The 22,376-nt window shown below is 38.2% G+C and overlaps 3 protein-coding genes across 4 annotated transcripts; 2 read left to right on the top strand and 1 right to left on the bottom strand.

The window, feature by feature from the left end:
• The first annotated feature begins 1,062 nt into the window (after window positions 1-1,062).
• On the top strand, window positions 1,063-2,153 carry LOC115724137 (preprotein translocase subunit SECE1). Of its 2 annotated transcripts, none has more exons than XM_030653604.2 (2): window positions 1,063-1,220; window positions 1,453-2,153. In XM_030653604.2, the coding sequence occupies exon 2, from the start codon at window positions 1,459-1,461 to the stop codon at window positions 1,987-1,989; it is 531 nt and encodes a 176-aa protein (XP_030509464.2). In that variant the 5' UTR covers window positions 1,063-1,220; window positions 1,453-1,458; the 3' UTR covers window positions 1,990-2,153. The 2 variants fall into 2 exon arrangements, with proteins under 2 accessions (XP_030509464.2, XP_060960429.1); XM_061104446.1 differs by having other exon boundaries at window positions 1,084-1,220; window positions 1,458-2,153.
• A 12,299-nt stretch (window positions 2,154-14,452) lies between these two features.
• On the top strand, window positions 14,453-16,397 carry LOC115723163 (uncharacterized). Its single transcript, XM_061104445.1, has one exon. It carries the CDS (start codon window positions 14,453-14,455, stop codon window positions 15,584-15,586), a length of 1,134 nt encoding a protein of 377 aa, XP_060960428.1. The 3' UTR covers window positions 15,587-16,397.
• On the bottom strand, window positions 15,687-16,351 carry LOC115723165 (ferredoxin C 1, chloroplastic). Its single transcript, XM_030652597.2, has one exon. It carries the CDS (start codon window positions 16,349-16,351, stop codon window positions 15,893-15,895), a length of 459 nt encoding a protein of 152 aa, XP_030508457.1. The 3' UTR covers window positions 15,687-15,892.
• Window positions 16,398-22,376: the final 5,979 nt, after the last annotated feature.

Below are 22,376 nucleotides of genomic sequence, written 5' to 3'. Positions count from 1 at the left end.
TTACTCTTTGAATGAATACACATCTTCAGTATATTTCTCTCCCTTCTAATTTATCTTTCAAAATATCTTCAACTAGAACTTTGTCATATACACACTTGAAGAAGATGTACATTTATGTTGTGTATATATGACATTCTCAAAATTCAATTATAGGAATAAACCAATCCAAAGATCAGATTTGGGCAAGAGTGGAAGCTGAGTACCACTTGCCCGAGATATTTATAACTCAACACAATAGTCATTATTGACCTTGGCGATTTTTCCTATGATTTTTTCAGCGACAATACTAATTCCAATAACTTTTTCGGTGCTGACGACAATTCTGGTGACTTTTCCGGCACTGACAAATACTCCGACGACTTTTCCAGTACCGTCAGCAAACTCCGGTGACTTTTTCAGCACAAGTGACAACTACGGTGATTACTGTAGTTTCCTTTGTTTTATTTAAAAAAAATAATAATAAATATGAAGGGAATTTTAATATTTTTTATGGTAATTCAATTAAGTTTTTATTTTTTATGAATCTTAAATTCAGATTCTCTTTTCAATGTTTTATATGGTTTTTTTTTTAAAAAAAAACTATATTTTTAGTTTGATTGGTTAGATAATGTCATATTTAGTGGCATTTACTTTTTATGTCATATTTATCATAATCTTAATAATTTTTCCGATATTATTGAAAATAATCCTTTTTTTTCATATTGTAAATAGCCCTTTCCTAAATGAAAATTGAGGAAATTACATTGTATACCCACTTTACTTTACTTGTTTTAATTTTTACCTCTATTTTCATATTTTTTTAGATATACCCACTTTTATGGATGATGTTCCCATAAGACCCCTTAGGTTATGTAAATAATATGCTAGACTTAAGTAGAGAGTAAGGGTATATTAGACAATCCACTCAGAAAAGTAGGTATATTTTAATAAAAAATAATATGAAGGTATTTTTGATTAATGGATAAAAAAAAAAAGTATTTTTCAACTTATCGCATTAAAATTTGTCGGACCAAATTACCTCCAAATGACTCTTGTCCAGTTTGCAAGTTGTGGGCTAAAAAAGCCCAAGTTAGTTGAACATTTGCTAGGCCCACATCGACCAAACCAAATCCATCAAGTTTGTCGAACACCACCGGACCAGACCAGAGCCAAACCTACTCTATCTCGCTCACACCCGCCATCCGTTTGTTTCTCACTCTATGGTCTCTCTCATCTCATAGGTATTATTCTCAAACCCTTCTTATCTTCATTTTTCCTTTCTTTCTTTGTTCATATTTTTGCATAATTCAACACATGTTATGGGTTTCAGTTCATTGTTCTATAAGCAAAATTGCACTATCTTAAAGGAGAATGTTAATTTCGTCGTAATTTCACTTCAATTATAAATAATCAATTTTCTGTTAATGTGTATCTTGGTCTCTCTGTTTTGATCGAATTTGGTATTAAACCCAGTCCAGCATGACACTCGCTATGTCCGTACGGTTCCCGGTGACACCTTCAGCAACAGCAACAACAACAACAACAACGACCAATGCTCATCCAACCTCAGCCGTTCGATCAAAACCGGCATCTTTCATCAACCTTTCTCTGATTAAACAAAGATCAACGAGCATCAATGGCACCGAGAAACGAAGCCAGTTTTTTCTCGCCACAAAAGCCGTGGAAGAGACCCAAGGGAGCTCAGAATCCGCGAATGTGGGAGACCAAGTGGGAGAGGTAAAGCCGGAGTTGAGTGAATTGGGGTCGGAGATAAAGAAGGCTATGGAGGAGAGGAAGGCGGCGGAGAAAGAGGAGGGTTTCCTGGACGGAGTGGCTGAGGAGATTAGGAAAATAGAGTGGCCGGCGTTTGGTAAGGTGTTGGGGACGACTGGGGTTGTGTTGGGTGTGATAGCTGGGTCTAGTGTTGTTTTGCTCACTCTCAATTTCGTTTTGGCTGAGCTCTCCGACCAACTCTTCGCCGGTAAAGGTGTTCAGGATTTCTTCAGCTGAGATAGATGATGAAGAAGAAGAAAATGTTCCCAGTCAAATGTATAAACAAAAGGCCGTTGTAATTTTGAGGTAAATTTAGTGTATTTTGAAAACCCATTATCTTGATTTGTTGTGGAAAAAATTACACAATCTAAATTTCTTCATAGTACCAAAGAATTGCATTCTATTTCAGTGTTTTTAGAATAGATTTGGTTCAGTTTAGAACCCCAGTGAAAAAAAGGGGATTGGGGGCCATAAAAATGAAATTAACAAGCATTTAAATGGACCGCACAAAGCAATTTAGGCATGATATATCACTTTTGTTAATCGGATTAGGTCCACGAAATGAATTTACTTTAATCAGCCATCATTTCTTTTTCTTTTTTTGCTGAAAGAACCATCTTATAAACCAAAGACTCAAATAACAGAGTTTGTGGTGGAAACAAAGAGATTCAAATTAATTGTCAACAAATAATTATTAACCAAAACCTGAATACCACAAACAGTAGGGAACCGTCCTTCATTAAACGTTCTATTTCTTGCACTCAAAGGCAAAGGCAGCAAGTAAAAGGGGTAAAAGAGTAACGGCTGGCAGCAGCAGGGGCATCACCAAGAAAATCAAGCACTAAGATCCAATGCAACAGCTCCAGGGGATAAGAAAAGTTGAACAACTGGCTCCTTCCGCCAACTCCAACGCCTAATTTTCATCTTACTAGATTTCTGTCAGTCCAAGAACAGCAATCAACGTTGCTTGATCATTAAAGAAGATTGTGTGGGCTGATTTCTGTCAGTTCAAGAACAACAATCAAAGTTGCTTGACCATTAAAGAAGATTGTGTGGGCTGTTACAATTAGGGGTGCATGGTGTCACGGGCTCACCTTTTCAGGCAGCGGAACACCCGTGCGGCACCTTGACTTCTCTAAGCCAAGGTCAGCCTTCCAACCATCCGAGTAACAATGGGCTCATTTTCCACGCGACCGTGTGTCCTCGGGCACACTCCCGTCTCTCGAACAACTCCCGCCGAGTCATGCTCGCAAGCATCTATGAGTGCATTCATGTACCGAGACTCTCTAGCCAAGATACTCGCACTATCCATAGGTTCCCACCATGGTCAGACAAATCCCAATACCGACGCTCACCTTGTCACTCGTGACCAAGGTAGCATGTGTGGCGAGATGCCAACACCAAGCCAACGTGCCAACGCCTCTATCATGCCCCATTCGATACTGTCCGAATAGTCTCCCTCGTCGCCCAAGTACTCCAACTCATGGAGACATATGAGTCCCCTCGTGGTCCTCATATGCCCGCCCTACTAGTCCCCACTGGCTAGTAGTTACTCACTTAGCACCAAGGTGCAAGGGGTGGTGGAGAGCTGACACCAGGGTACCCCTTAAAGAGCATTCTGAACTTTTAGCCTTCTACCAGGAACATAGATGATTTTTGCTCTGTAGACATATGGGAAGCACCATATACCAAATCACCTAGTTTCGCCAAACCGATTGCACCATTCTATTTGTAGACCCAAATAAATGGTGAATACCAAGTCCCGTCCCATTCCGGACAATATTGAAGATATTTACGAAAATGCCACTGCATACAAACTAAGCATCAGCATGCCACCTGCATGCACCACAACATGCGCCACAACATGCGCCACGACTTGGCCAACTTGTGGGCATCACTTAGCTTGTAACGTGCCATCATAGACTGCACGTAACATTCTCCCCCACTTCAACATGTCGATGCCCTCATCGACGGACCGCAGGCAAATCTCCCTGATCTCGACTCCTAAGCTTACCCCACGCTTCTCCCAACATGAACTCCTCTGAGTCCATCACAACGTCCCTCCAGTCAACCAAGTAGCCCTTGCAACACTGACCCTGAAGCTACCACATCCTCTGATTGCAGCTCACTCGCCAATCGTCCAATGCATACTCCTTTCGACAAGGACAAAGTATGGTGCACCCCTCGGGGTGAGGTTCGCAAACCAACCGTTCCCAACGGCACCTACAAAACACGCTTTCACTGAAGCCAAGTCCCTCTGGACAAGTCCCTTCGGAAACTACACACGCCAACTCTATGGCGCACCATCCTCCTGATGGCAATCGAGCAAGACACTCTCATCGCAGGATAAAGTTTGGTGCGTCCCACCTGGACGAGGCTCGCAAGCCAACTGCACCCAATGCAGCACCAAGTGCACTCTTGCACCCAATTTCTTCGCGAAGTTCACAACATTGGCCCTCCGGCCCAACCGCATACCCACGGCTTTATGCAAAAGGCCCCACTGACCCATTGCACACTCGCTCCTCTGAGCTCCTGCTTGTGTCGGCTCCCAAAATACTGTCACAAGTTTATCTCCCAAGATCAACCCTGCATCCTCTGATGACTCGTTAACTTTCGATAAACTTGATGGCACCCAGTCTTACTCTTAAGACTTGAAGTCATCCCAATCCGCTATCTCCCATCGGCATATGTTCTCTGAATCATTCGACTTACAGTGTCCCATACAACACCAGTGTCCCATAAACACAAAACATGCCCATAACATGCCGCAAACTAGCTCAGTCTTGATCTCAGTCTACGCCCTTGCATATTGTCTATCTGCAGCTTGCAGCAATCATGCAAGTCTTCACCCTGAACAACCAATCTGTTGTAGTGTTTCCCTCTGGATTCACACACCAAAACTGAACAAGTACCCTGATTCTTCAAACACATGAATCAGTGGGCTCCCCCACTTCAACTTGGGAAGAACTTCTCTCTAAGAGGAATACCTCTCAAGGTACAGCTCGCAAGCTAACCGCATACTCGCATACGGTTCCTCCACTCCACATTTCACTTTGATGAAGATGTTGAACTAATGCCTCGATCATTCTGACTCTTCGCCCCTCGACATTTCATTGTTGCCTTAGTACCCTAGTCCTACTGACTTTTGCCTTCGGCCAACATTGCCATGGTGTTATCTTAGTACATTCGAGTCCCGCGGACTTTCACCCTGTATAACTCGGCTCGCCTGTGTCCTGAGTCTTCTTGACTTTACATCCTGAACAACAATCAATCTCCATGATACTCATCTCGATGCTTGCAATGAATAAGTAGTCTTGTTGAGTGAACCGTGAAGGTCTCTCCCCCACTTCATCTGTTGGCGTCCTCGACAACATGCTCACACGCAAGTGCCTGACCGCCCCAACTCTTCATGCACACCATGTCATCTAAGAGTGCATCCCGCAGGATGTGACTCTCGAGTCAACTATTTCATTAGCACCCCTGTCGATTTCCACATGCATGCACTAACTTCCCACTCAACCATCCAACTGATTCACACTTGCATCACGCCCTTCTGGCTCCCACGGTGTACTAAGTTCCAATGACGCAGCCCTCTGGCCTTCATGCAAACTGTAGCACCCTTCTCGACCTTCGCAGGCCAACATGACTACTAAGTCTCACTGGCACGGCCCTCTGGCCTCCACACAAACTCTAGCGCCATCTCAATGCTTGCGCTCGGTCTTCTTAGCCCTGCTGGCTTCCTTGATGCCTTTATTCCACAACTCCGCAACTCTATCGATATCTTGGTGTGGCTTACGCCCTATGGCGATTTAACAAGCCAACACATTCCACTCAACTGCCTCGGCGCTTCCATATGGATCAAATAAAACTCACATGCGAACACCTCCAAGTACAACCATCCTCTGACGATTGCGGCCTCTGCCTGCCTTGGTCTCCATGTGCGTCCCTCTCGACACACAATGTAGCAACCGAAGCATTCCATGTCTGTCCCCATCTGAACCATCTCGGTTATCAACTCTCGACCTCTGTCGTGACTAACAAGAATCTGACGGTCCCTGCACTACTTCCACACTCCTGCCAGCAAGCTTCCTTTCCAACAAAAGCGCCTCCTGCGGCTTACAATGTCACTCAGGCAAACTTGGCCTAGTGTACCAAGCATACAACAGGGACTATCCCCTCAACCTTGTCCTATGCCAACGAGTTTCAAACATTCTGTTGCGCTTCTCTACAGTTTCACGTGGTAGTTGTCTTTCTAGCATCCCTGAACTTGACTCGAAGCAACCATCCATGTCTCCTCTTTAGGATGTCCGGTATTCCCATGAAGAGAAGCAACCAAGTCTTAACTCCATCTCAACCTACTGATCCTCTTTAAAAGACTAACTGGCTCAACGACGTCTTGTTCCAACATTCGGACCATCTCGGTCCGTCCACACGCCTACATCCTCTCTAGGATAGGCCAACCAGGTTCACCTCCCACTGAGATGAACTTGGCTCTGATACCAACTGTCACGGGCTCACCTTTTCAGGCAGCGGAACACCCGTGCGGCACCTTGACTTCTCTAAGCCAAGGTCAGCCTTCCAACCATCCGAGTAACAATGGGCTCATTTTCCACGCGACCGTGTGCCCTCGGGCACACTCCCGTCTCTCGAACAACTCCCGCCGAGTCATGCTCGCAAGCATCCATGAGTGCATTCATGTACCGAGACTCTCTAGCCAAGATACTCGCACTATCCATAGGTTCCCACCATGGTCAGACAAATCCCAACACCGACGCTCACCTTGTCACTCGTGACCAAGGTAGCATGTGTGGCGAGATGCCAACACCAAGCCAACGTGCCAACGCCTCTATCATGCCCCATTCGATACTGTCCGAATAGTCTCCCTCGTCGCCCAAGGACTCCCATACGTCCATGGACCAATCCTCAAGGCGCCATGCCTCCACGCATGTTGGCAGGCCCTCAAGACAAGCCACCAAACCAGTTGCATACATTAGACCTTTGCCCCTTTCCAACATGGTGCATCCGTCCCATGCGCATATGCAAACTAGCCCACGAATGACTACCCGTGTCATCTCGTGTTGAGACTCGTGGTCTAGGCGCACCACAACGTCTCTAGGAGGATCTGGGCCACGTCCCGTGCAAGCGGCATACCGGCAAGCCAAGGGAAACGTACCATTGAACCTCTGGCGGCATTCTTCGACGCACTACCGGGTCGGCCCGATAATGTCCATGAGTACTCCAACTCATGGAGACATATGAGTCCCCTCGTGGTCCTCATATGCCCGCCCTACTAGTCCCCACTGGCTAGTAGTAGCTCACTTAGCACCAAGGTGAAAGGGGTGGTGGAGAGCTGACACCAGGGTACCCCCTTAAAGAGCATTCTGAACTTTTAGCCTTCTACCAGGAACATAGATGATTTTTGCTCTGTAGACATATGGGAAGCACCATATACCAAATCACCTAGTTTCGCCAAACCGATTGCACCATTCTATTTGTAGACCCAAATAAATGGTGAATACCAAGTCCCGTCCCATTCCGGACAATATTGAAGATATTTACGAAAATGCCACTGCATACAAACTAAGCATCAGCATGCCACCTGCATGCACCACAACATGCGCCACAACATGCGCCACGACTTGGCCAACTTGTGGGCATCACTTAGCTTGTAACGTGCCATCATAGACTGCACGTAACACATGGCCTGGTTGGCTGGGTTAGAGGTATTTTAATAGGCCAACCTAATGATTGCGGTTTAGATAAGTTATAAACCATTCAATTTTTTTTATTGTACAACCCAACTATAATAATATTGGGGTGGGTTGGGTGGGATTCATTGGGTTGAGATGAATATTTTAAATTTTAATATTTATGTTACACATAGGATAAAATTATTCAACCTAGTGCATACATTAAAAAAAAAAGATACATATATGTGTACTATAGTACTTTAAAAAAAAATTAAGGTAGTAAGGGTATCATTGTGTGAGTAGCAAAGTTAATAATAGTGATTGATTCTCACATTAGGCTTATTGGTAGAAGTAGTAGGATAACTATAGACTACATGTTAGTGATGTATTTTGGTTAATTCATAATATAATTTATTTGGAAAACTTAAAAAAATACTGGAATTTGGGTTAACTTTTATAAAAATACTGTCACACGGAAAAGTTTTCAAAAATACCGTGTTTTTATAAAACACTAGTAGAACACAAAATAGAACAACTCAAAACAACAGTAGAACAACTAAAAAACGCCAGTAGAACACAATAAAAACTTAACACAGTATATTGCAGTATGAAACTTATAAAAAAATACAGTAAAAAAGTAAAAAATACTGTCTGACAGTATTTTTGTAAAAAAAAAGGGCAAAAATTAGTATACTATGTAAATTTTCCATTTATTTATGTATAAAAACGTAAAATATATATTTGTATATATTTTGTGGATGTAAAATATATTTTATGTATGAAAGTTGTCTCAAATTTGAAACACCTTTCAAGAAATGGACTGGTTTGGGTTATATAAAGTTAAAATGTGTCCAACCCATAACCAACCCATAATTATATGGTCTATCACTTTTCAACACAATGAACCTACAAAAAAAATGGGTAGGGTTGGCCTGATTGAATGGTTTGGCTCATATTTTGTGCACCCCTAGTTACAATTGCTACTGTCAAGCAATGATAAGTGGGTTATGTTTCTTTTCTTTTTTTATAATTTTTCTGTTAAAAGATATAATTAATATAATATTTAAAACATTAAAAGTAATTTAATAATATATTAAATAATAGAGTGTGGGTCCATTTTGGTGACTTTTAGAATTGAGGAAAAAGACAACTAAATGAATCATTCTGTCTGAGGTAGCAAACATAGGAAACCACGTTGCGCTCAAATGAGTAGCACTCTTGTAGCAACACTGAAGAAGGTTGGAGGATTGGTAGTTCGATGCACGAGCACGGAGCCTACCAACACAATCAATAAAAAAATCACTCATACACTATCACGTATGCTAGCCACGAGATAATTTTAAACGAGTGCCTACCTTGCCGACACAATGAAATCGATCGACAAAGCTTTCAAACGTCCTCAAATACCCCATGATCGCGCTGCTAGGGGTGAAAGTAACTGCCCACCCACAACCTACCTGATGGTTGTGCCGTAAAGTGATAAAAAATGATATGGATGAAAGAACAAAGTAAAATCTTATATTTTAGGGGTATTTACATAAATATGAGAAAAATAAAGTTAGTTTACATAAATATAGTGAAAAAACTTAATAGGAAAAAAGATGTTATTTAAAATAAAAACGTAACATATGTGGGATATGCCACTTTAAATTACAATAAAAAATATTAAAATTCCCTTCATATTTTTTTTTTAAAAAAAATAAAATAAATGAACTATAGTGATCGGTGGAGTTGTCACTGGGGCCGGAAAGTCGCTGGAGTTTGTTGTCGGTGCCAAAAAAGTTGTCGGAGTAGCTGTCAGTGTCGAAAAAGTCACCCAAGTTGTTGCCGGCGCCGAAAAAGTCAGAGTAGCTGAATTGTGTTCACAAGTATGGTGGGTGTATAAATATAAAAGAAAAGTAATATAAATGGGGAAAGAAGGTACCTGACAAGATTGACTTGAGTAAGAAGAGACTCGCTACGTCGGAACTCAAAGAAAGAACAAACGTTAAAGGGCTTGGAATGTAGGAAGAGATTGGAAGAAATAGAAAATAAAGAAAGATAGAAAGTGATGGGAAGTAAGAATGAGAAAGGGACAGGTGAAAGTAGAAACCTATTTATAAGGTGAAGAAGTGAATACTAACCATTGGATCAAAATAAGATCAATGGACGAGGTTAGTTACATGCACACATGAGAAGCAACATGTGACCCACCTACCTCATTGAATGATCTCATTAATGTTTCGGTAAGTCATGTCGGATACTCTACTCTACCAGACGAGGTGCGCCACAAAGGGCCTAAAGGATGGCTCAACTGCAGTCAAAAAGATCGCTTAAAAGTGCTCTTTTAAACTGGGGGCAAGTTTTAACCACAAAAATTCAATAAATGAATGTTCTTTTGGACAACAAATAAGGGGGAGGAATAATGTAAGATTCTCAAAACAAATAAAAGGCACAAAGAATGGCCCCCACTTTTTTTTTCCTTGTCCCTCTCATCACATCTCCCTATCATATCTGCCCACGCACCCAGCCTTTTCTCCCCCCTGCGAAGCCCCGCATGCCCAGCCTCCTCTCCTCGCGCACGCGCCCAGCCTCCTATCCCCATACACGTGCCAAGCCTCCTCTCCGTGCGTACGCACCTAGGCTCCCCTCCCTGCACGCGCCCATCCTCTCTCCTCGCACGCGCCCAGCCTCTCTCCTCGCGCGTGCCCAGCTCCCACGCGCCCAACCTCCTCATACCTCCTTCCATTCCTTTTACTTTCTCCTCATACAAATAAAAGTAAGGAGAAAAGACTGAGGCTAGGGTCGTGTAAGCAAGAAAATTACAAACAATATAGAGACTACACAATAAGTATGGATAATGAAGACAAAGTTTACCCCACCCAAGGTACAAGTGGAAGAGAGTTTTTGTGCTAAGGAGGATGCCTGGGATAGCAGACTATCTGAGGTACTAGTCTACCTAGTATGAAAGTGACCTGACATTCTCAAACTAAGGGATCTGATGAAATTTAAAATCGTAGGGAACTCACTATAAATAGGGTCTTTGAGGTAATTGTAAAGGGGACTTTTTTGGAAAAAAGATCAATGAAACAGTAGTTTTCGAAAGAGAGTTTAAGAGTCTAAGATTTTTCTTTGATTGTTCTTCCATTAAAATCTTTGAATATTACATTTGGTTTTTAATATTTTGTTGACGAGTTCTCATCGTCAACATGCCTCTGTGTATATTTTGTAGTTAGACACTTCTAGAAACCCTCAATTTATAGGGTTCTAAAATTTTGAGGTAATTAGATATAATTCAACTTAACAATCTTTTCAAGTACATTTTCATGGATGAGTGGTGTGAACTTCAATCCCCTATCTAAATAAAATTACAATGTGAATAAATTTAGAATTCTGGCATAGATTTCCCACCTACCGAAAAACAAAAGGTTAATATTTTTCATTTTTTTTTTCTAAAAACTTTTTTTAAAGGGATTTTTTTAAAATTTAATAATATATATATATTCAAATTAGTGTTATGTTTTCTTTTCTTAAATCTTTATATTAATTATTTAGAAAAATTGCAGTATAAGTCCTCATAAACATCAATTTAATGTAAATAAATTCTTAACTTCAAAAATTAGTAGTAATAGTCTCTAAGGTAACCATATTTGTAATTATGTTAGTATTTTTTTTTTACTAACAGATATGTTTAATAATTTAAAATGACACGTGTTGACCGAGGTTTTTGGCAACCAGTCAAATAATATATAAGAAAAGCTGTAGGAAGTTTAGCGCATGAGATTTTTACGTGGTTGGGGCATTAATGAGTCTTAGTCCACGAGTTTTTGTTATTAATGAGAGTATTTATTATAGAGAATGTTCTTGGTGGATTTCTCTCCTATTTCCTCTCTTTGATTCCTTTGAAGCCAGAATCCTCGACCCCTTTTTCAGTATGTTTGTGGGGGTATTTATAGTGTTTTTATGGGGGTGATCCCTAGGAATGGATCACTTGTTTTTCTGTGTTAGCTTCATAGGGGCACATATTCCCAGAAGATGCAAAATAGGAAATACATGACCTATACCGTAGGTATCTTAGGAGTTAGGTGGATATAATCTTTTATCCCCTCTTGATTGATGTGATTCCTCATAAAGTAGTCGTCACTAGCCTTATTGATCATAGTGTAATAGCTGAAAAAGGGGGGTTACGCCCTCTGTCATGTCATTTATGGAGATTTCAATACGTCTTTCCCCATGCGGCATTAAATGCGAGGTGATTGTTCAATAGATTCCAGTACCTCCCGAAACTGTCTTAGCACGTCTTTGGCCTCTGGGAGCATAAAGATACTCTTTGTGTCTCCTCCGAGAGACACCTTTCTGAGTCATTCTTCCCTCGTCTAAGACTTAGCTAATTTCCATAAGTGCTGGTCTTTTTCGTATCCACGTGTCATCCTTATCCAGGTCCACATGGGCAAAATCAAGGGCAACAACACATGTTAACAAATAATTGGTCATAATCATATTTTTAATTGAAAATAATTCAAAGTTTTTTTTTTTAAAAAAAAAAACTAAATAAATTATTTATTTATTTTTTCTATTTTCTTTCTTCTTCTTCTTCATGATGCCTAGAAACCACCACCCCTAAAAACCACCATCTACTAAGCCCCACCCCAAAACCCAACACCACCTCCACCAACAAAAACCCAAACCCTGACGAGACCCCAATCCTGGCAAGACTACCACCATGAGAATAAAAAAACAGTAACAAAGATCTCATAATGGAAAATCCCTAAACATAATCAATAGTCAAAATTCCTTATTCAATCAATGAATATCACAACAAAAAATAACCCAAAATATAAACTTGAAACCCAAACCCATTACTCAAGATTCAAATGCAAATGTTGGGTTCAACTGAGAAAGTCAGTGGTGCTGCCTTGGCCTTCAACTAGAGGAATTAATAGTCAAAAACTAGTTGGAGTTAGAGACGAATGCAGAACTTGCTGTCGTGGTTGTCAGAGCCAGAGAAGAACAAAGACTTTGCTGTCATGGTGAAAACTTTGGTGCGATTCGTTAGATCCAAAGGAGAACGACAGGAGTGATAGAGAGGGTGAGAGATGATAGATCGAGAGGGTGATATCTCAGTGAGGGGGAGAGATCGAGAGGATGGGTGGTTGGTTTTTACTGGCCAGTTGACAAGAGCAGGGGTGCGACCTAAGGGTGTGCAGAAAGTCATCCAATCTAATTACAACCGACCGATCTAATTTCAGCTGATCCAATAGAATCAGATATCCAATCATAATTGGATCGGATCGGATGTAAATTTTGAAAATCCAATCGGATCAGATCGGTTGTTGGACTGGACATCCGATCCAATGGATAACCGACCAAACTGATCCAATTATCATCCAATGGTCATCCAATTATATTTATATATTTTTAAAATACATTTATAATTTTATATATTGAATATATTTTATTTAAAAATATATATTAATTGATTTAATATATATATATATATATATATATTTAACACATGAGATTAACTAAAAAAAATCTTAGATTTAAATATTAATTCTCATCTTCCTAAACGCTAATATAATTGTCAATATGTATTGAATAAATTTAATTTTTTAACAGTTTTATTATGAGATTATGAGAATTAGGTTGGACTAAATTAATGTTTATTATATATGTTGGATTATTAAGTTTTAAATTATATTTATATATATTTAATGAAATTAACTAAAATGATAGCTAAAATAGATTGAATGAATCCAATCCAATAAAAAACCAGTCAATGCATGGTTGGAACCGATCCAATCTAATACATCTATTGGATCGGATCGGATCGGATGACTCAATTCGATTGGATTAGATCGGATGATAAAATTCAATATCCAATATATAATTAAATTGAATCGGTTAGGTCCAAATCCATTGGATGTGATCCAATGAACACTACTGCGGCCGTGTAGGTCATGAGGTTGGGGTGGATCGAGATCATATGGGTAAGGGTTAGGTTGGATGAAAAAGATGAAGAATATCAAAGAAAAAGAAAAAAGAAAAAAGAAAAGATATAAAAAAGAAAAAAAAGAAATCATTTTTATGATTTTTAAATAATTTATTTATTTCTTAATTAAATTATTATTTGGACTAATAATGCTTCGACTTGTGGCAGTTTGAACAAGCTAACAAATATTACCACTAATTTTTGAGTTTGAGAACTTATCTACATCAAATTAATGTTTTTAAAGACTTTTGCTGCAATTTTTTATGGATATGAAGATATTTTTAATTATAACATTTAAAAATTAAATTCAACATCATCATATATAGAACTATTTTTAATGAATATTATACTAAATATATTTAACTATAAATATTAATTTTAAAAATATTAAATTATAAAATTTTGATATAATAAAAGAAATTTTTTAATTTTTATAATATTGATAATATACACTATACAAAAATAATTTTTTTTAATTTTTATAGTTTTGGTATAAATTTGTAAAAATATAATTTTTAATTTGTTTTAAAATATATATATCTATTTATATAGACAATAAGTTATGACTACCTAAAATTTAACTAATTAGCCTAATTATTTTAATTTTTCATATTTTATAAATTCTTTCTTGAATTTCACCAATAAAAAGCTTATAAAATTTGTAATTTCTGTAACAGGAAGAAGTAAAAAAAAAAGCACAAAAATATATGGAAGTAGTCAGTATAGCCATAGCGACTTAGCTACTGTGAAAGCTCTCCTTCAACCCTCACCTCCAAGGATTTCGGCTACTTAAGATCAAACTAGGTTCCCCCTCTCATATATTTGATTTCTTCCTCTTCTACAATTCGATTTAAGATTCACGTTCAAAAAACATTTATCTTTGTAGGAAGAACAACAAAGAGCCAAAAGTTCACGAAAGAAGTAAGATTATTTGACAATTGAAGGATTTACTGTTTGATCCAGAGTTGCATATCAGGTGTTTGATGTTTCGCCCAAGAGAGTCTCTTCGTATATAAGTTCGATAACCTAGATCTTAGTAATGTTCTTAAGGAGAGGAATCAGCTCTGTGTTGAAGGGGAAACCTAATTTGTTGTCAACCACTTGGAGTTCTTTCCCCAAAGCCTCATCCTCGTCTGTTTTGGATAAGGAAAGTGAATTAGCTCATACTAATTGTTCTAGTAATCTCCATCTTTCTCCCTTGTTCCCTGATTGCAACCCTTATTTTGGTGGTTATGACATTGAGCTCGTGGATGATTCCTCTTGGCAACTTTCATCGGGTTTGGCCCAAGCTTGGCGAACAAAGGAAGAACCTGCAGTCACAACAAGTTCATCACCGAAAGGGATTGGTGACTTGGGTGTTAGCAATTCACCATTTAATGAAGCTGACCCTGATATGGATGATATTGATAATTTGAGAATCCGTGGTAGCCTTTTTTACAAGATCGATCGTGATTCGAAAGAATTTGAAGAGTACAGTTTTGACTTCCATCGTAGGAAGAAATCGTCCAAGAAAAAAGATGATCCTAAGGAGAGCAAAAGGAACAAGAATGATTCAAAAGGACTAAGGGACAACCCATCTTCTTCCAAGAAAAATTGTGATTTAGAAGACAATAAGAGGAAGCAATATGGTTCAGAAGAAACAGTAAGGGACACCCAATCTCCAAATCTGGCCTCCAATTCTGAAGATTTTTCCAGTGTCATGAGAAACCGGTATGGTAATGGTTTTACTGCATTGGATCAAACGGACACTACTTACAATGATAAGAAGAAGAAGCTGAGGAATCCCACTTATAATCAGCTTACAGGTCCTTACCATGAACCTTTCTGCTTGGACATTTTTATATCAAATGCTTCTGTTCGTGCCTGCATTGTTCATCGTGCCACTAGTAAGGTTGTGGTTGTGGCACATTCAATATCCAAGGATATGAAGTTTGATTTGGCTTCAACTAGAAATTCAGCAGCTTGCTCTGCTGTAGGGTCAGTTCTTGCTCAGAGAGCTTTGGCTGATGATATACATGATGTAGTTTATACACCAAGGAAAGGAGACAAGTTGGAAGGAAAGCTTGGACTTGTGCTTCAGTCAATCATTGATAATGGGATTAATGTAAAGGTGAAAATTAAGCAAAGGAACCCCAGGAAATTGGGTCCTCCCATCTATAACTTCAGATCTTAAGAAAAAGAAAAGGTAAAGATTTAACAAATACATGTTTGTATTAGAAATAATTTGCTTTCGTTTTGGTACACCGTCAATCGAACTTAGCTAGTTAGATCTCTTCCATGTAATATTTCTTAATTATATTATAAATTTGTTTTAGTGTCATCATGTATAATGACCTCACACAACAACATGATAAATTTCGAAAATGTCATCAAAAATTGATACTTGTTATTACATATCAAATACCCAACTTGAACAATCTAAGCCAGCCCAATTTAAATAAACACCATCAAAACTACTAAACAACCCAAGAACCCAGTTTTAGTCATTAGCAGTAGCTAGTTGAAGAGAAAGCAGCTCCTCCTCCGGTATGAGCCTAATATGACAATCCGACGTGGGATAAGCGGCGCACAACAATGCGTAGCCGCGGTCCACCACATCGTCACTCAGCATACCTTCACTCTGATCAACCGAACCGCTCAAGAGCTTAGCAGGGCAGGTCATGCACACACCGAGCTTGCAGTCATGAGGCACTGAAAGGCCCGAGTCCAAGGCCTTGGAGAGTATGGTCTCGTCCGGGTCAACCTCCAGCTCGGTCGACTGGTTATCGTGCTCGACCACCACTTTGTAGGATCGTACGGTCAAGGATGAGCGACGCTGTGAGGTTGGAGTGAGTCTCCGCCGTAGATGCAGCTCAAAGCCGGAAGTGATGGGTTTGTTGGGGTGCCTTTGTCTCGGCGGAAGAAGGGAAGGAGATGGAGTGAAGTGAAGGGTGGCCATGGTAGGAACTGAATTGAGTCCTTTTCTTTGGTGAGAGCTATGTTTCAAGGATTGAGGTGGAGCACTGGAGTGGATAAGATTACTATCTTCCAATTGTTAATGGGCCGTGTAATGAAAACTAATTGGGCCATCCTATCCTATGGAGTAATTTATAGGAGATCTTACGAAAATACTAATTTTTTTGTCATTTTTATATTTTTGCTCACTCTTTTTTTTTTTTTTACATTTTTACTATACTGAGTTTTTTAAAATATTGTATTAAAGTTTTAAAATTACAAAAATACTGTGTTTTAATAAAATAATAAAAAAAAAGCAACTCTAAAACACCTTAATAAATAACATGAATACAATTATAAAACAATCAAAAGATAACTATAAAGCAATAGAAAAATAATAAAATAATGACATAATTGCAATATGCAAAATAATATCTAACTCCTCAATATGTTTTTGTATTAATTTTTTTTTACTTAGTTTTGACAACTCGATTTATCTTTTTGTACTACTACATGATTTTTTTTCATAGAATTTGCTTAAAAAAAAAAAAAAAAGAGGAATTTTTATTCAAAAACGAACAAGCTACAAACAACCAAGGCAAGAGCCAAACACAACCTCACGGCAGCAGCCACATTTAACAACACTACCAACTTTTAATTACATTTAGTAAATACAAATTTCTTTAGCAAATTTTGAAAAGACCTTTACTCATAATTACAAGTTGAACAACTTTCCTAACTTTCAAACTTAGGCTTCTAGGAGAAGCACAAGTCAACTCGAAGATGCATCGATTCCTATTTTACCAAAGCTGATACAAAGTAACAGCTGTCACCATGTTTAGGACCCAATTTTAGAGGTCTTGCGCCTTGTTTTTGCACCTGCTAACAAGATCGGAAATTGAACTAGGCCAATTGTAAACTCCCAGCCAAGTGTTCACATCTTCAAGCACTTGTTTGGCGAAGATGCAGCTGAAAAAATCATGGTCATGAGTTTCTAACTCAGCATCACAGACCAGACACAATGTGTTCTGCAATGAAACCAGTCTACTCAGAAAGTCTCTAGTGAGCAATTGTGAGTTAACAACCTGCCAGTAAATAAATTTGTGCTTAGGCACCAATAAGTTGTTCCAAATAGCACTAGCATACTTAGCTTTAGACCCCTCTAACAGCAGGTTATAAAACTTTTTGGCTCTGAACTTTGTACCTGTCACAGCAAGCCTCAACTTGGCTTCATCTGTGTTGTCACGAAGATTCAGCAACTTCTTGAAATACCAACTGCTATCACGATTTTTTGGGAAGCTCCAAATGTCATTGTCTTTCAAATAGATAGAGTTTATCCACTTTACCCACAAACAATCTTGTTTGTTAGATAAAGCCCAAAGAAATTTCACCATTAGAGCCTTGTTCCATTTTTTACCTTCTCGGAACCCAACTCCACCAAGACCCTTAGGGAGATAAACTTTTTCCCAAGAGGCACGGTGAAGCTTGCTCTTATTCCCTTTGGTTCCCCAAAGAAAATCTCGACAACTCTTATCAATGGAAGATGTGACCTTGGAAGGAATAACGAATATGCTCATCCAAAAATTCCTGATTCCAAGTAAAACCTAGTGAATCAATTGCGCCCGACCAACAAAGGATAAGTTCCTACTAGCCCAGTAGTTCAGATTCTTGTTTATTTTATCAAGGATCACACCACAATCCGAGAGCTTCCATTTGGTTAGACGAAGATTGACTCCCAAGTATTTGAGAGGGAAGCTGCCTTCTTCGAAATGAACTAAGTCAAAATTTGGTCTCTTCATTGACGAAAAATAGATGTGAGATTTTGCTATGTTGGCCGATAACCCTGTAGCTTTGCAGAAACACATGAAAACTTCATAAATAAGCTTCACCGAGTTTACATTCCCTATACAGAAAATAACAAGGTCATCTGCAAAATACAAGTTAGTGAAGCGCAAGTGCTTACACAGTGGATGGTAACCAAACCCATTCTTCTCAATAAACTGATTACATAGTCTAGTAAGATACTCCATAATCACAACAAAGAGCAATGGGGACAGGGGGTCACCTTGACGGAGACTTTTTTCCCTTTGAAGTTGACTTGAATTCTACCATTTAATAATAAATGATAGTGAGTTCCTTCCAGGCAAGTCATTATCCGCATAATAAACTGTGAGGGGAAACAAAAAGACCTTAAAAGATCCTCAACAAATTTCCAATCGGCAGTGTCGTAAGCCTTACTTAGGTCAATCTTCATGATGCACCTTACTGATATATTTTTCCTTGTATACCCTTTAAGAAGGTCTTGAAATATCATGATATTATGAGCAAGCAATCTATTTTTAATAAATGCACCTTGATTATTCTGAACAATGTTGGGGAGCAATTCTGAAAGTCTGGAGCAAATCAATTTTGAAATGCATTTATAAATTGTGTTACAACAAGCAATCGACCTGTAGTCTTTAGCAGAAGTCGGGTTGGCAATTTTTAGGATTAAGGAGATAAAAGTTTCATTTAAGTGTTTAGGAAGTCTACCACTAGTGAAGAACCCCAAAATTACATTTGAAACTTCATTTCCAATCTCGCTCCACGTGTCTCTGAAGAAACCCAAGCCAAAACTATCTAACCCTGGGCTTTTAGCAGGGTGAATACTAAATAAAACTTTCTTGACGCCCCCTTGTTAAAAGGTCTAATCAAATTGACTTGTTCCAAGTTGAGACATTTCCCTTGCTTTATACAGTTGACATCAATACTGCCAGAAGCATTACTCTTGCTGCCCATGAAGGTCTCAAAGTGATTCACAAAGGGTTTTACCACTTTCTTATAAGTTATCAACAATTGTATCTCCTTTCATAAAAGTGGTAATTCTATTCTCCATTCTTGTTTTCCTCATAGCCATATGAAAATATCTAGAATTTTTATCATTGAATTTAATCCACTTTATCTTGCTTTGCTGCCTAAGCAACTGAGTATATCTGTCTTTAGCTATCATAAATTATTGCTACAAATTTGAAACAGGAAGTTGCTGCAACACATCAGTCGAATTAGTAGCAGCTTCCTCTTGGATGAGGCAGTACTATCTTTAGCTACCTTGTACTCCATAGCAACATCCCCAACATTGTTCCTGCTAAAGATCTTCAACTCATGCTTTAATACGAACATTTTCTGCGCTAGCCTTTCAAGCCCAATACCAGCAACAGGCTTGTTCCAACTGACCATGACAGTTTGATCGAAACTTGAGTATGAAGACCAGTGATTCCCATAACGAAATGGTTTCACCCCAACATTGTTAAGCTCTTGATTACGAATTAAACACAAGCAGTGATCTGAGACAACCTCCCACTTAAAGCAAGCATCTGTGTTGGGGAATTCGTCCAACCAAATGTTGTTAATGAAAACTCTATCAAGTTTAGAAAAAATCATGTCACCTACCTCATGCTTGTTAGTCCATGTGTAAAAGGAACCAAAACTTTTGAATTCCTCAACTTGACCCAATGCAAGCCAAGATTGAGCATCTAAAATGTCTTTACTCTGAATAGGTCTCCCCACATATTTGTCTTGAAAACTAAACATAGCATTGAAGTCACCAAAGATGATCCAAGGCTCATTAATCTTCCCAAAACTAGCAAGTTTATCCCAAAGATATTTTTGGGTCTCCATCGAGTTACTCCCATATATAGCTGTGACAAAGAAAGATCTCTTTTGCCCACAAAACTTGACTTTGCAATGAACAAGCTGGTTGTCCTCACTAATGACATTCACCTGGACATAATTCTTCTGCCAGAGAAGCAGAATTCTCCCAGCAACCACATTACTAGAATGGAAATTTTAAGTAGGAAAATTATTCTCCATAATATCAAATATTTTCTAATGTTTAATCTTGGTTTCAAATAAAGCTATAAAACCAATTTTATTCAATCTAAACACATCAAGAATAGCAAGTTGCTTATCCTTTTTATTCAAACCTCTCACACTCCATCCTAACATATTACAAGCATCCATCAAAAAGATTAGAGTTTAGTAACCAAAACCTCATCTACTGCAGCAGCCTGCAGCACTTCATATCTATTATTCCTTCTGGCAATTATAGGATCTTCCAGGTTTTTTAAACCTTCACTCTGTCTCAGCCCTCTTCTTTTGGGGGTAATCCAATTACTGTCATTCTCAGCTCTATCTATTTCATCACCCCTGATTGCTTTTGCACTACTTTATCTCCCTAATCTAGTCTCGAGTCATTAACAACTGTCCTAAGATCAGCCATCTTCCCTGGATCTTTATCTTGATTGATATCAGCTTTTTGCTTGTCTAGCACTTTTTCTTTTTCAACACTTTGTTTCTTCTTCCCTATAATTTTCTTCTCTTTATTGCAATTAGCAATAGTATGCCCCAAATTAGCACAAGTCGAGCATTTAGTTGGGAGCCACTCATACTCAACTGACTGCTCAACCAACTGTTTTCTTTCATTAATGAAGCATATAATCTTTGGTGGATCGTCTGAAATCTCAATTTCAACAAGGACATGAACAAACTTCACCATAGATCGCTCTTGAGTAACCTTATCAATCATCACCGGTTTTCCAATTGAATTTGCTCCATATCTCCTTTGCACTTGACTGGAAATCAGCTTTCTCAACCTCCTCAGCCCAGCTACCAGATCTTGGAGAAACTCGAGTGCTCTGTTCCTCACCACCGATTTCAATTCTTGTATCTATCATCAGGTTCTTGCAAGTGTCATGGAATTCTTACACCTGCTCACGTTCGGTAACTACTTCTTGGATTAATGGGAGCTCTTCGACGCTATCATTACTCACCGTGATGGTATTGACTAGCTTTCGAGTGATCCTCTTCTTCTTCACCATGGGAGAAGCAGGGGAACCTCGCACGCCCTTTTTCCATAGAATTTGTTGTTACACCTTCATACTTTCAACCTTTTTTTCCTATGATAATTTATTTATCAAAAGTTAATAAATAAATAATTATATTAATAATAGAAATAATAAAATCTTATAATTTTAAAATGGGGTATATAATATAATGGTTAATATGTAATTAAACAAAAATAAATTATTGTATTTTAATAAAATATGTGAAAATAAATTAAACTATATATGTATTTAAACTACAAAGCAACACACATACAATTTTTGTGAAAAAGAAACTAAAAATATACACCATAAAAAAATATACATAAATAAAACAACTAAAAAATAATTGTTGAATAAAAAAATATTCTGAAAACCACTTAAAAATAACTTAAAGTTAACAAATTAAATAAATGGACATATATACAACAAAACAATAATGTGGAATAAGCTAAAAATATACACTATAAAAGATACACATAAACTAAACAACAACTATACAAAAAAAAAAAACACATAAAAATAACATAGAAACTTATAAAACAATTATAAAACATATAAACAACAACATAAAAGCAATTATAAAATAACTATAAAATAATAATTAAAAAAAAAAAACTATAAATCAATAGAAAAATAACAAGACATGAACCTTGTTATTAAAATATACAAATCAATCATAAATCAATTTGAATAAACTACAAACTATTCACAAAATACTAATTTTATTAATCATGTAAAAGAGACAAATATATAGAAAGGCTCGGAAAGGCATTGGATGTTGAGGTTTTAAAAACCCTATTTGTACGGAGAGCGTCACAGCTAAGCTAAGCTTGTACTCTAAGTTACCGGAGAGGACTAAACCCTAGGGAGTAGGCGACCACGGCGACAATCACAGGCGGCCAGAAAAAGGCTCAGATGCAAGGAAAGGCATCGGAGGTTGAGGGTTTTCAAAATCCTATTTGTACATCAAGCTAACCCACTTTTATTGCAGTAAGTTATTTCTAACACTACACCAAAATATAGAATTGGTGACATTTGGATTGGTAACATTTGTAAAAAATGTCATAATAATATCATTTAAGTAACATTTGATAGGAAATGTCACTTTAAAGAGAAGACTTGACATTTTAATTAATAACATTTTATTAAAATGTAACTATCTATATA

The sequence above is a fragment of the Cannabis sativa genome, chromosome 9, assembly GCF_029168945.1.
Source record: "Cannabis sativa cultivar Pink pepper isolate KNU-18-1 chromosome 9, ASM2916894v1, whole genome shotgun sequence".
NCBI classification, from domain to species: Eukaryota; Viridiplantae; Streptophyta; class Magnoliopsida; order Rosales; family Cannabaceae; genus Cannabis; species Cannabis sativa.
This window is presented reverse-complemented; position numbering and strand designations above follow the sequence as displayed.

What these genes read in the sequence shown, in the direction of transcription:
- LOC115723165 (XM_030652597.2), bottom strand. Translation starts at nt 16,351, where the DNA reads ATGGCCACCCTTCACTTCACTCCATCTCCTTCCCTTCTTCCGCCGAGA.
- LOC115723163 (XM_061104445.1), top strand. Translation starts at nt 14,453, where the DNA reads ATGTTCTTAAGGAGAGGAATCAGCTCTGTGTTGAAGGGGAAACCTAAT.
- LOC115724137 (XM_030653604.2), top strand. Translation starts at nt 1,459, where the DNA reads ATGACACTCGCTATGTCCGTACGGTTCCCGGTGACACCTTCAGCAACA.